This window comes from Humulus lupulus, chromosome 3 (assembly GCF_963169125.1).
Source record: "Humulus lupulus chromosome 3, drHumLupu1.1, whole genome shotgun sequence".
NCBI lineage: Eukaryota > Viridiplantae > Streptophyta > Magnoliopsida > Rosales > Cannabaceae > Humulus > Humulus lupulus.
Window position 1 is genome coordinate 181954939 of NC_084795.1, and position 13728 is coordinate 181968666.

Below are 13728 nucleotides of genomic sequence, written 5' to 3' on the forward strand. Positions count from 1 at the left end.
ATATATATACTTTCTTTCTTCACTTTCACCTCAATTTTTTCTTTCAATCTAATTCAATGACAAATGATCTATCAAACCCATAAAAAACATGTACTAATTTTTAAGAGAATAAGAATTCTAACTTCAACAACAACAAGCATATATAAATATATAATAAGAGATGTATAAAAGATCTAAAGACCACATATACCCATGAATTATTTTTTCAATTTCTTGTTATACATATAAATATATAGATGGATTCATTCAATTACCAAATCGGAAAATAATAATTAGGGACAAATTAATTAAACAACACGGTTAGATCACTATGCCATATATATAATTTTTTTCAAATCACATACAAAATACTGAAATAAGAAAATAATAATGCATCTGAACTAGCATAGTTGATTGATTAATTAATTTACATCACAGCTAGCATCAAGGCTAGCTGATCTAATCACATCAAGTTGAGGAGAGTCATACCAAACAGTAGATGGAAATATCCCGGACAAGCTATCCATCATCTGGGGCATGAAAACGTCGTCGTCAAACATCTCATACGAGGCTGTATTTGGAGTAGTAGTGGTTGTTGAACTCTCCACCACAACTTCCTCACGATCGTGATCCCGTCCCTCATCATGATCTTCTGATCCCATCTTGGCCGTTGGATCTTCACTACCGGTGTAGCCGTAGTCTTCGTCGTCGGTGGCCGGAAACTTGGTGGGGTCCGGGAACTCAGCATCTTGGCCAGTGAGTTCTTGAACCAAAGCTCTAAACTCAGAGATACTGGTCTTGACTTTCATTGGGTTAGAGATATAAACCACTTTCACTGGCTTCTGCTTGTTGATACTTTTCTTGGTTTTGTTGGGCTTTTTGGTTGATTTTTTTTCTTGATTATGAGCACTACTAGGTAGGTTATTAATATTATTATCCATAATAATAATAATTATAAATTCGAAAAGTATTATTAAAAAAATAAATAGAAAAACTCAACACAAGAGCTACCTCAAACGGTATATGAATCTAAAGATGAGTTCTCAGAGATTTGATTTGAGAATGGTTTTTAAAGGAAAAGTGGGATTCTCGGAAAGGAAGAGAGAGAAAAAGATGAAAGAGAAGATGAAGAAAACCCAAACGATGTAACGTTATATGATAATAGGAACAAATGGAAAATAACAAGAAATATGGTCCGATGTGAAATGTCCCAACCGCATCTCTCGCGCGTGTTATTTTTCTCTTTCTTTTTAATAAAAATTTACTTAAATAAACTGTTGTTTTTATTTTTTATTTTTTTATCAGTGAATAAGGTGTTGTGTTTCATTTTGATGATTTTTTTAGGGATATTAACCGCAAAAATTCATAAATTGTTTTAAAAATTAGACTTAAATATGTAAGTGTACTTTTTAAAATGTATATATATATAGAGGGGAATTCTCTTATAGGGGCTTCATTTTAAGCCCTGCCGGTAGGGCTTTCAGTGTTCTCAACCTGTGAACAGTTTTCGGCGCAATTTTTTTTTTATGACCGTGTATATTGTAGCTATTTAGAGCATCCTGCAAATTTTCAGAAAATTCCGAATAGTTTAAAATACCGAAAACTAGGTTCAAACATGTTGTTGCACGCGTGACTAATTTTTTTTATGCGCGTGAAAAACATGTTTGAACCTAGTTTTCGATACTGTAAACTATTCGGAATTTTTTGAAAATTTGCAGGATGCTCTAAATAGCTACAATATACATGGTCATAAAAAAAATCGCGCCGAAAACTGTTCACGGGTCGAGAAACACTGAGAGCCCTACCGGTAAGGCTTAAAGTGAAGCTCATATAGAAGAATTGTCATCTATATATATATATATATATATATAAATACTAGGTAGTATTGTCTAGTTTTAAAGTTTTAAATATTGTTTATAATTTTAATAAAAATTAGTTCACTAATTTTTTTAAATATATATAATAGTATGAATTATAGTTCTATAATATATATATATAAATATTAGACAATTCTTCTATAGGGGCTTCACTTACGCCCTACCAGTGGGGCTCTCAGTGTTTCTCGACCCGTGAACAGTTTTCGGCGCGATTTTTTTATGACCGTGTATATTGTAGCTATTTAGAGCATCCTGCAAATTTTCAGAAAATTATGAATAGTTTACAGTACCGAAAACTAGGTTCAAACATGTTGATTTCCACGCGCATAAAAAAAATTAGTCACGCGTGCAACAACATATTTGAACTTAGTTTTCGGTACTGTAAACTATTCGGAATTTTCTGAAAATTTGCAGGATGCTCTAAATAAGTTACAATATACACGGTCATAAAAAAATCGCGCCAAAATCTGTTCACGGGTCGAGAATACTGAGAGCTCCACCGGTAGGGCTTAAAGTGAAGGCCCTATAGGAGAATTCCCCTATAAATATTTATATCGATAATCTATACATATATGACATTTACACGTAACGTTAACATAGATATATATTTACATGACTACATAACATATATATAAAATACAATAATATTTAAAAATAAATTAATAATAGAAATAAAATAGGAATAGAAAAGGTCATGGTGTAGATAGTAGTATATATTCATAAATTATTTTTAGTTTCTATCGTATCTCGCAAAGTCTCTTGGTGAATTTGATGAAGAAAAAAAAAGCTTCAATCACTTGATAAAAAACAAATTATTACACAAATTTATAAAATAAAAAAATTATATGTATGTCTTTATTATTTTTAAATAAATATGATATAATTATTTAAATTATCATAAAATATCTTTAAAATATCATATTTTAATTAAAAAAATTTAAGTTTATGTTTGTTCTAGTTTTTTAATTTGTTTAAATAAGTTTATTGTAAAATATCTCAAAAATATTATATTTTAATTTGTTTAATTATTTATTTATTTAAGTTTAAGTTATCTTTACAATCTATTCTTAAATATAAGAATATTCTATTAAAGTTAATAGTAAAAAATAAAAAACCATTCAAATAAAAAATTTCCTTTACACTTTTTATATAGAAGAGATATGAAAATAAATTTTTTGAAGGTAAAATTACTTTCAGGACAAATCAAAATATAGAAAAATAATATAATCATCATTGAACAAAATAATTGAAAATCCTCAAAAGTATTTTTAATTTTTAGATGTAAATTAGATATTACTTCGTTTTTTTTGGATTTGTTTGAAAAAAATAACAAATATAGAAGCTCCATCCGAACAAATATCTAAATACTAAAAACTTTATTTTAGACTAATATAATCTAATTTACTTTTTCTATTTTTTTTTAATGCAATTTATAGAACAACTTAAATACTTTTATCGTAATTATTCTAAAGAATTATTAGATTTAATGGTGAGGTGCTATTACTAACGATAGTAATGACTATGTGACGGAATTTGCTTTTACTGTCAAAAAAATTATTTAGGTATCTATACAATTTAATTTTGAACAATTTAAATACTTCCTTTGACAAATAGCTTTTTATATATAAATGAAAAACAAAAGATATATATGATAACAGTTTTTTGTTTAAATGAAATCTGAATTTATGTTAATTATTGTCAAATTAGCAACCTTCAAATGTCATAACTTTGATTATTATTCTCACACTTTTTGTAATAAGTTTTTATATAAAATTATTGATAGAAATTACCTTTTAATTCATTAATTAGTTTTTAAAATTACTATTTATTTATTGTTTCAAAAAGAAGAAATATAAAACTTAGTGTTGTTCGTGTTTTCATCAAGTTGACACATGGCACTCGTTGAGTGTTCATGGTCCTTGGGAGGTTATTTAGCCTCTTAGCCGAAAAGTTATAGTATAATGGTTCTTTGCCCCCGGAGAACGATGCCGGCTGTCAAGCACAACTTCTTGGGACCACCAACAGCTTCCTGACACGTGACACGCCCCGCGTGTAGTGATGTCGTTTCCCTACTCGAGGCAAATAGCATGTCACAATGTGTTGCCTGTCATGGAAAGATGTGCAACCACTCTCTGACACTGTCAGCAGTGTCCTCCCAAAAAGTGGTGGGCTGATACCTCGTAAATGGGCCTCGTGCGATTTGTATAGGACTTCTAGTTTATTATCACAAGAATTGTTGGGACTAAGATCTTATCATTATGAGGGATAATAATTACTAAATTCCCACTTAATTGTCCTTAGTCACTATAAATAGGGTGGGAATACCCCATTGTAAGGGGTTCGCCGATTGTGTAAGTTGAGCATCATATACACTGCCAAAAACCTCCATTAAAGCTTGACCTCTTAAGCTTCAAGCATCTCAATATAATAAACTTGTGGACTAGGGTTGTTTTATAACCTGAACCACTAAAACTCAGAGCCATTTCCATTTTCTTTCCAGTTCTCTTTATTTAAAGTTGATAGCGAAAAATGCAATCAACATGAAGTGCTTTCATTGAGAGGTAGAAGGAAGCGTTGAAAAGTTCAACAATGATTACAACAAGAAGAAACGATAATAATGATGACACTGCTCCTCACAATGTTGCGGAAAGAGGAGAAAACAGTCAGGCACCTCTACCTGCAAACCCGGAGGTAGCTCAAGAAGAATACCCTGAAAACGACGAGTACAACGCTGAGTACGGCGCTGAATACGACAGCGAGGATGATGAATATTACGACGACACTGACTTCACCCAGTCCGCGTACATGGGATGAGACACCAGAGGTAGCGATTCTTAAAGGCCAGATTGCCTCTCAACAGCAGAAGCTTAATACCCAAGAGGGGAACATAACTGCCCTACAGGAGATGGTTAACGCCACAAGGGCCCCTTTGGCAGCCCAATGGATGCAAGTGGACCCCCATGGCGAAGTACCATCAAGGCAGTCAGTTGGCGTGCCTTACGTGAACTCAGCTGGGGTGGCGTTTGTGAATCTCGAAGGTGTTCCCCCTGAAATGTTGCACTTTTAAAATTTAAAATATAATTAAAATCCTATATTTTTCTTTCACTTTCCTATTATTTCTCAAAATAATAATAAAAAAATAGGTATAAAAGTACAACATTTTAAAAACATTGAGTATATTTACTGCAAAAAAATAGTATGGGTATAAAAATGCAACATTTTGAAGACATTGAATATATTAACAGGCGAAAAAATATTAGGTATAGAAGTGTGTTGACGTCGTTTTTCGTCAACTTAGAAATGAAGAGCAATTAAACAAATTACCAGAAAAAACAAACAATAATAGACACGATTTTTACGTGGCTCAGCAGTTAAAATCTGCCTAGTCCACAAGTTGGTGTTATTCACTTTATGGAATTCTCTCAAAGTTTTCTTGAAGCAATTTTACATAGTCTTCCCAATACAAATTTCTCCATCCTTACAAATGAATTGCTCCACACTATTTATAGAGTGGTTTACCGAATATTTCCCCTCATATTTCAGGGAGTTATTATACAAATCAATTAAATAAATGCAATTTAAATGCATATAGTTACTACGTACGCGTATAAATCCCATGATATTTGGGATTTAACAACAAATTACAACCAATCCCTTAAATAAAAGGATTTTATAACAATAAAGATGTTCACACTCAGCTCGTGACCTTGAATATTCAATTTGCACGCCTTCGAGACCGATCAACCATCACGAGCTTGTTAGGAACGAGTTTCCTAATACGCAGCGTAATGGTGGTATGGTTGGCCCAGTGTACAACAAAAATTTTGTAACATATTTAAACTACCTTTAAATATGCGGATCCATTAATATACATACATTAATCATAAACAAGATAAGGATATAATTCATACCTCTTGAAGCCTATCAAGTATCATTGCTATCTTTTCGTATTTAGAGCAATATTCCTGTCCAAGCCGCTCCCACGTACTCACACCAAGATCTTCCAAAGCGTTCTCTACACCTCAAGAAATGTGTGGGCACTTAGAGAATGAAGGATAGTTTATTTGTGATTCTACTTGATGTACTCAACACATGAGATCAAGAGAATAGGCCTGAGAATTGGTTCTTTATTTTCAGGGAGAGAAAACTATCGTTCTATTTTTCACAGAGCGAATGTTCAGAGTTGTCTCACATCACTTATCTGAATAATTTTCTGATTAGTCATACTTAAAAGAAAATATTCAAATTTTAAAAAATAAATCTGTAACCATTTTACAATTTACTTTTTAATTAATTAATTATTCTATTAATGAAAAAATCCAAAAAACCAATTTTTGAATTATCCATTAATTAATTAATTAAATAAATAAAATTGAAAATCCTATCCTTGAAAATGATGGCCCTACACGCCACACACAGTCCATGGACTGTGTGTGAACGTGTAGCTTCCTAATTTCTAGGGATATTGGTTTTTCAAATTTTATTTAATTATTTCTTCAAATTACTTTGTCAGATAAGATCTAACAACCGATAACTAATTCAAATTAATTATCAAATATAATTAATTTTTTGAATAAATATTAATCTTTTAAATTCAAATCCAATTTGAACTTATCAGATTATTATCTCCCACTCAAATAAAGATATTTAATTAATTCTACCAATTAATTAAATCCAAATTTTCGAAAATAAATATTTAATTTATTATAATTTCGAAAATTATAATTAATTAATTATTTAATTAAATTTCGAAATTAATTTAATTATTTAATATAATTTCGAAAATTATACAATAATTAAATATTAATTAATTTTGTTAACTACAACCAATTTGTAATTAATTAATTAATCACTATTATCATATAATTGCATATTTGGCCTGAAGAACAAATTTCTTCTTAAATATGTCTTTAAACTATTTTCCCTTCATATCAACTCTTACCTTGAACAGTGTTGATAGAGCCGCTATAGGGACCTATGGACCTATAATTTCAAGCTCCAATAAATTTGAGATTATTAATTAAACTCTTTAATTAAATAATCTTAATTTATTAATCTCATGATTATTCCACTATAAATATGAGACTGCACTCTTGTAATTATAGACTTTTCATTTACTGAGTACTTTATAATCATAAAGCGTCCATTGATATAATCATTGCACACAACTTGACCCTCTAATAATGGTTCATAATTAATCGGGAATAAAATTACCATTTTACCCTTTTAACTATATCTTGTTTCCTTAAGTATCATTGACTCTACTAGTGAAGGTTAATTCATAGCTAAATTATGAATTTGAGCTCAATAACCTTTCAGTCCCAAAAGTCAACCCTTAAGAGAACCATCATTCAATCTCTTGCGAGAAGGTATAGATTCCATATCTGTATACTATGTCCCCAGCCATCTATATTAATGAGTTCCCAAAACAAAAGTTTCTAGCCTGATCATTCTGACAGATCCTAACAAGTGAATCAAAGAACTCATATAACATAAACAGGAGTTCATAGTAACTTCAGGATTAAGATCTATTTGTATATGATCATCAGTTGATATATTTAATTAATACTTCGAAACGGTATTTAACTAAGTATTAATAAACATATCTGGTCCAGTTCTATATATTCTCTAATATATAAAGCACCTCCACTAAAGTGTCCTACCAAACTAGTGATCCGGATCTAGATCACATGTATTCATAATACTAGTGGACCGTACTTGCAGTAATTAATCTAAAGATTCCATAACTTTATTTTACTGCGAACTATTCAAATTCATTTATCTCAAACACAATCCTCTCGTACCAATACGTATTTGAGATCACATATATGAACTTAGGAATTTTCCTGATATTTACATAATATTATCATAGAATAATATAGTCCATAAAATATATGCATAACAAATTCAATTTATTTATTTATTTCATAAAACAATGTCTATTACATATGCTTTCAGGGCACATTTCCAACAGAGCTCGCTACCTCGGTTCGCCTCGACTTTTAACAAGTAACATTGTTCAGATCACCCTTTTTCGAGCTCACAATGCCTGTGCTCGAACCGTCTTGTCTGATGGCAGGAAGGAATCAGGGAATTTATACAAGTGTTGAACCACTGTCATTGTAGCTTCGATGTAACGCCCTGGTTACCCCAGAACAGTTACGGTGAACCGAAAATTTAACTCGCTACCCGAGTTCTTTGGTTAAAAACGTGCTTCTAGGTATTATTAACAGGCTAAGGTAGAAAATCAATCAAAAGGAAAGGATATATTTTATTTAAAACATAAAACTGTTCATGGGCCCATAAAAACGTTTACAAGTTATTTATAACTCAAAATGGTCACTACTGTTTCAAATTTGCAATCCCGCCGACCTAAGCGGCAAAAATAGGGTAAACCCCCTAGTTCCTTTGAGAACTCCTTGGCCGTGGTGGTCAAGCGGCCGCATATGTACACATCACCACCTAAGCTCTCGACTCAAGGCTGGGTGAGCTTTTCTTTCCCTTTACCTGCACCACATAGCACCCATGAGCCAAAGCCCAGCAAGAAAACACAGTAATGCATATAAATATTAACAAATGATTATTATTATAATCACATAGAGCTTATAGCTCTAAACAGATGAGTGAATATCACTTGAGGTTCTGGTAAACCATAATGAGTGATTGACAAGCAAGTCACTAGCTTAAACAGATGAGTGACTGTTGGGTAAGTCACTAGCTTAAACAGATGAGTGACTGTTGGGTAAGTCACACAAGCGCTTTTAGTTTTCATCGAACTTGAGGTCGGTGCGGCATTAATTGTAACGACCCAAATTCGCTAATAAGGCTTAAGGGCCTTGATTAGTGCGCCGGGAGGACATAATTGGACTATATGTGATTTAATGATTAAACATATGTTATATGATTATTTGAATATCTGTGATGCATGACTATGTGTATTAGTATGCATGTAGGCCCTGACTAAGTTAGAAGGGCATATTCGTAATTTTGGCCCGTTGAGGGCAGAACTGTATATATTTGTGATAAATCGTTGAGACCACATTATTTTGTGGATATATTTGTAATCTGTGACTCGAGGCGATCTTAGTGAGCGGTTTAGCGAAAAAGTCACGGTGGGGATTTATACCCGGCTCGGGGCAAGCCTGGGGGTATTTCAGGGAATTTAGAAAGTATAGTGGGGTCTATTTTGATATTGAGGAATATAATTGGTGATTAGTTAGGTGTCGAGAAGTAAGCGGTAAATATTAGAGACACTCGAGGAATTAGCGGGAATTGGGAACAAATGACCAAAATGCCCCTAGGTTGATTTAAAGGCTTAAAATTTTATGGGAGGGTATTATGGTCATTTGGCTTATAAGGGGTAGGAGTTAAGTGCTGTTTTGGCTTTATGCCTTAGTGGATTGTGTAGAAAGAGCTGGAAGTCTGAAGGAAAGAAAGAAAAGAAGGAAAAGGAAAGAAAGGAAAAGCAGGGCAATTTTCAAGAACGGTTTGGGTCTTCTCCATCAATTTCTTCTGGAAATTTGGGGCTAAAATCCAGAGGAGCTTTAGGCGAAGGCTGTGTACTTGGGATCTTGATCAGGGTGGGGAAACTAGCTGAGGTTGTTCATCATTTGAGGTTAATATTCAGTTCCTGGTATTAGTGTTGGATTGGTTTTCTAAGCAGAATTCTGTGGGAATTCTAGGGAATTGAGGCTGAAGCTTTGAGGAGGTGAAGGCTAAGCAAGTGTGGGAGATATCTTAGGTTGAGTTCATCCATCAAAGGTAAGAAACTCTAGCTTCAAGCTTTGTGATTTCTGTGGTTTTGCTGAGATTTTGAGCTCTAGGTTCAGCCATGGTGGATTTTGTGTTTTGGGGTGCATGTGATTGAATCTCTTGTGGTTGGGACTCATGGGATGAGTTGAGGATGTTGGGAGGCTTGCTTTGAAGTTTGGTTGTGGTTTGGTTGAGTTTTGAGAAGGTTTGGCTCGGGAAAATTTGAAGAAGAAAAAGCTGTGTTGGGCTGTGCTGTGACTAGCACTACAGCGCTAGTCACTGGGCTATAGCACTAGGTCCCAAAGTTCCAGAGCCTTTTGGCTCTGTTTGTAGCGCTATAGCGCTCTCCTTAGAGCGTTGTAGCGCTACCCTATTTCCAGAAAGGGGTTTTTGGGTTATTTCTAAGGGTTTTTTCTCGGGGGTTCAGGGTTTGATTCCACCACCCTGTTTGGTGGAATTAGGGCTTCCTGAGGGCACAAGATTGGTCCCGAGGCTAGGTTTTGGATTTGAGGTTTGGTGATGATTCTGACCTATGGCTGTGACTAGGTGTACGCTAGGGCTAAGACGGGATCGTGCTTGAGGATCAAATTGAACAAAGCTAGCGAATCTAAAGGTAAGAAAACAGCACCCGGTTATGTGTTTGTGATGGGACTAAGAGCTCCCTATAACTTTATGATGTCATAGATGGTGTTATGCCATGGGACATGTGATAAACGGCCTAAGGGTGCCATAAATACTACTTGCGCACAAGGCGCGACTCGGCCACTGGTAGCTGAGGACAGCTTAATATTCACTTAGTTCGGTTTAAGCGGGCTGGAGTCAGTGGGATAAATAGAGGGTGTGGCCTAAGGGCGCTAACCCTAGTTATCATATGTGTAATGATTGATGATATGAGATGATGCACTTGGTATGCTGAATACTTGAACAACATGAATGTCTAAGCTATTGAGTATATGTTTATACTGTGTGAGTTGTCTGGTTATTTGCTTAATGATTATGCTTTGCTATTGTGTTTTCTTGTTGGGCCTTGGCTCACGGGTGCTACGTGGTGCAGGTAAAGGAAAAGGCAAGTTGGACCAGTCCTGAGATGGAGAGCTTCGGGGTTGAATGTACATAATTAGCTGATCGACCGCCATAGCCGAGGAGTGGAACAGGACGAGAAAAGCCTATTTGTCTGTTTTTCCTTAGAGTGGCTAGCAATTGTATTTAAATCTTGAATATTTTGTAAACGGTCTTTAAATTTACTACTTTTGGGATCCCATGTAAAAAGAATGTTTGTTTATAAGAAATGAAGCTTTTGAGACCAAAATTTTTTAACCCTAGTTCTATTGTAGTTTCAGTGACACGTTTCGAGTTAAATGACTTGATTAGCAAGTCTTGCACCTTTATAAACACACAGTGTAATGGTCCTGGCCATCCAGAGCGTTACATTAACGCTCTTCTGAGTCATTTAATGCAGATGTCGATTAGATCAAATCTTTGTTGGCTTGCGTTGAACACGCTATGGCCGTTCCTGACTTATGAGTCAGCATTGTGTGACCAGTGCCCAGTACCACTGCCGAACTTGACTAATGAGTCACAGCTTCACAGTTGATACTGACACCTTTGCCAATTCTGACTAATTAGTCAGTTCCATGCACAAGTGAGCAAGATTTTCTAAGCATTCAATAATCAATCCATGTCCACATTTAAACATTCATCATGCCTCATGAATAATCATGCATATCACATATGGGGTGCAGTTTTCTTACCTCTGATTCAAGCGAGAATGAATAAAAGAACGACCCTTGAGAACGATCTGACTTTTATCCCTTTAACGGTCACCTAGTCATAACCAAATATGGGACACCATCAATAAAATGAATAGCAAAGGTTCCCAAACCAAGATCTATCCTCCGGGACATCAATCCCCACTAATCCGGGTAGTAGGAACAATCCCGAGGCCTAAAACCAAGTTCCCGAGGTCAAAACACTCAAACGGGCTCAAAACTACCCAAGAGTCGCGGCCCTAGCACCTTGAGTCGCGGTCCCCAGCCACACCAGGAGTAAGGGTCGCGGCGCCCCATACCCAGGGCCGCGGCGCCCATTAAGGCCAAAACCTCTCCAGCTGCTTCTTCGAGCTTAGGCCACGACCCCCCACCCAGAACTAGCCATGAACTCGATTTCTCCCATCCTAAACCTTCCAAAAACACACCTAAACACTTCCAAATCCAAAAATCAAAGTTCCTTAACTCCCCAATGATCAAAAACCATCAAATTCTGAGGCTCAAACAAACCAAAAACTCAACGATTCACAAAATCCAATTCAACGCTTAGAAACTCTAAAAACTCAAAACTTAAAGCTTCAATTATCTTTGATTGAGTTGTTTCTCGTCAAATCCTTCAGTCAAGAAGCTTCTAATCTTTCCTAGGATCGCTATGCCTCAATCCTCGCTTGATTCCGACTCCTAGAACTCAAGATTTCTTCGTAAATGCCTGAAACGGTAAAATAAACTAACAGGAAGAGAGAAAATATTTTTCTAACGTACGGTTCTATCTGACAAGTTACTTCATGCTTAAGTAACCTCAAATAAAACCTAGTGCTCGGGGTCCCGAAAACATCCACAGGGACATTATAGTCAAAACTTCCAGAATTTCCTCATGATCTCAATAACTCCCAATTTATCACCAAATAAACATTCTCATTACTCAATATCCCAATAAATGACCCCGTTATGACAAAACCGCTAATTCACAATATAAGATCGTCTCATGCCGAATAGCTCGAATATATCTCCATAATAATGGGATCTCATCCATAACTCACAATATGTACCATAATACACAAATATGCCCTCAACGGGCCAAATTACCAAAACACCCTAATAATCAAATGTGAACCCACATGCATGCATATAACATCATATTATAATATAATTCACATAAACATGCATATTATCAGTTAATGGCATAATTAAGCAGTTATGGCCCTCCCGTCCTACTAATCCAACCATTAAACCGCATTAGGGATTTTGGGGCATTACAACTATCCCCTCCTTACAGAAATTTCGTCCTCGAAATTTACCTGAACAACTTAGGATACTGACTCTGCATATTTGACTCCAGCTCCCAGGTCGCTTCCTCGACCTTGCTGTTCCTCCACAACACCTTAACCAAAGGTATCGTCTTATTCCTGAGGACCTTATCCTTTCTGTCAAGTATCTGAACTGGCTGCTCCTCAAAGGAGAGATCTGCCTCAAGCTCCAGATCTTCATAGCTCAAAATATGATTCACATTAGATACATACCTCCGAAGAGCTGAAACATGGAATACATTATGCACGGCCGACAACACCGGTGGCAAAGCCAACCTGTAAGCCACCTGACCAATCCTCTCTAGGATCTCAAATGGACCTACAAACCTAGGGCTCAACTTGCCCTTCTTCCCAAACCTTCTCACCCTTTTCCATGGCGAGACTCTAAGGAAGACATAGTCTCCCACTTGGAACTCCACGTTCCTGTGCTTGAGATCTACATAGCTCTTCTTCCTACTCTGAGAAGCGAGCATCCGAGCTCAAATCTTCTCAATGCCTCACTGGTCCTCTGAACTGCCTCAGGACCCAAGTATCTCCTTTCACCTATCTCAACCCAATGATGGGAGATCTGCACTTCCTACCATACAACATCTCATAAGGTGCAATTCCAATGGTAGACTGGTAACTGTTGTTGTAGGAAAACTCTATCAAAGGTAGATACTTACTCCAAGATCCACTAAAGTCCAGCACACAAGCTCACAGCATGTCTTCCAATATCTGGATCGTCCTATCAGATTGCCCATCTGTCTGAGGATGATAAGCGGTACTGAACTTCAATTGTGTTCCCATGGCCTTCTATAAACTCCCCCAGAACTTGGAAGTAAAAGTGGGGTCCCGATTTGACACGATCGACCTAGACGCTCCATGGAGGTGCACGATCTCTCTCACATAGAGATTTGCATACTGATCAACTGTATAAGTAGTCCTCACTGGCAAGAAGTGAGCTGACTTGGTGTAGCGATCCACTATCACCCAAATAGAATCATGTTGACCAACAGTCCTGGGTAAGCCCACCATGAAATCCATCGTGATGTCCTCCCACTTCCA

The 13728-nt window shown here is 35.7% G+C and overlaps 1 protein-coding gene across 1 annotated transcript; it reads right to left on the reverse strand.

The window, feature by feature from the left end:
* Positions 1-287: 287 nt before the first annotated feature.
* On the reverse strand, positions 288-1107 carry LOC133823317 (sigma factor binding protein 1, chloroplastic-like). Its single transcript, XM_062255981.1, has one exon. The coding sequence runs from the start codon at positions 918-920 to the stop codon at positions 402-404; it is 519 nt and encodes a 172-aa protein (XP_062111965.1). The 5' UTR covers positions 921-1107; the 3' UTR covers positions 288-401.
* Between the last annotated feature and the right edge of the window lie 12621 nt (positions 1108-13728).

Bases quoted from the DNA above. Each gene is read 5' to 3' on its own strand.
- LOC133823317 (XM_062255981.1), bottom strand. From the start codon at position 920: ATGGATAATAATATTAATAACCTACCTAGTAGTGCTCATAATCAAGAA.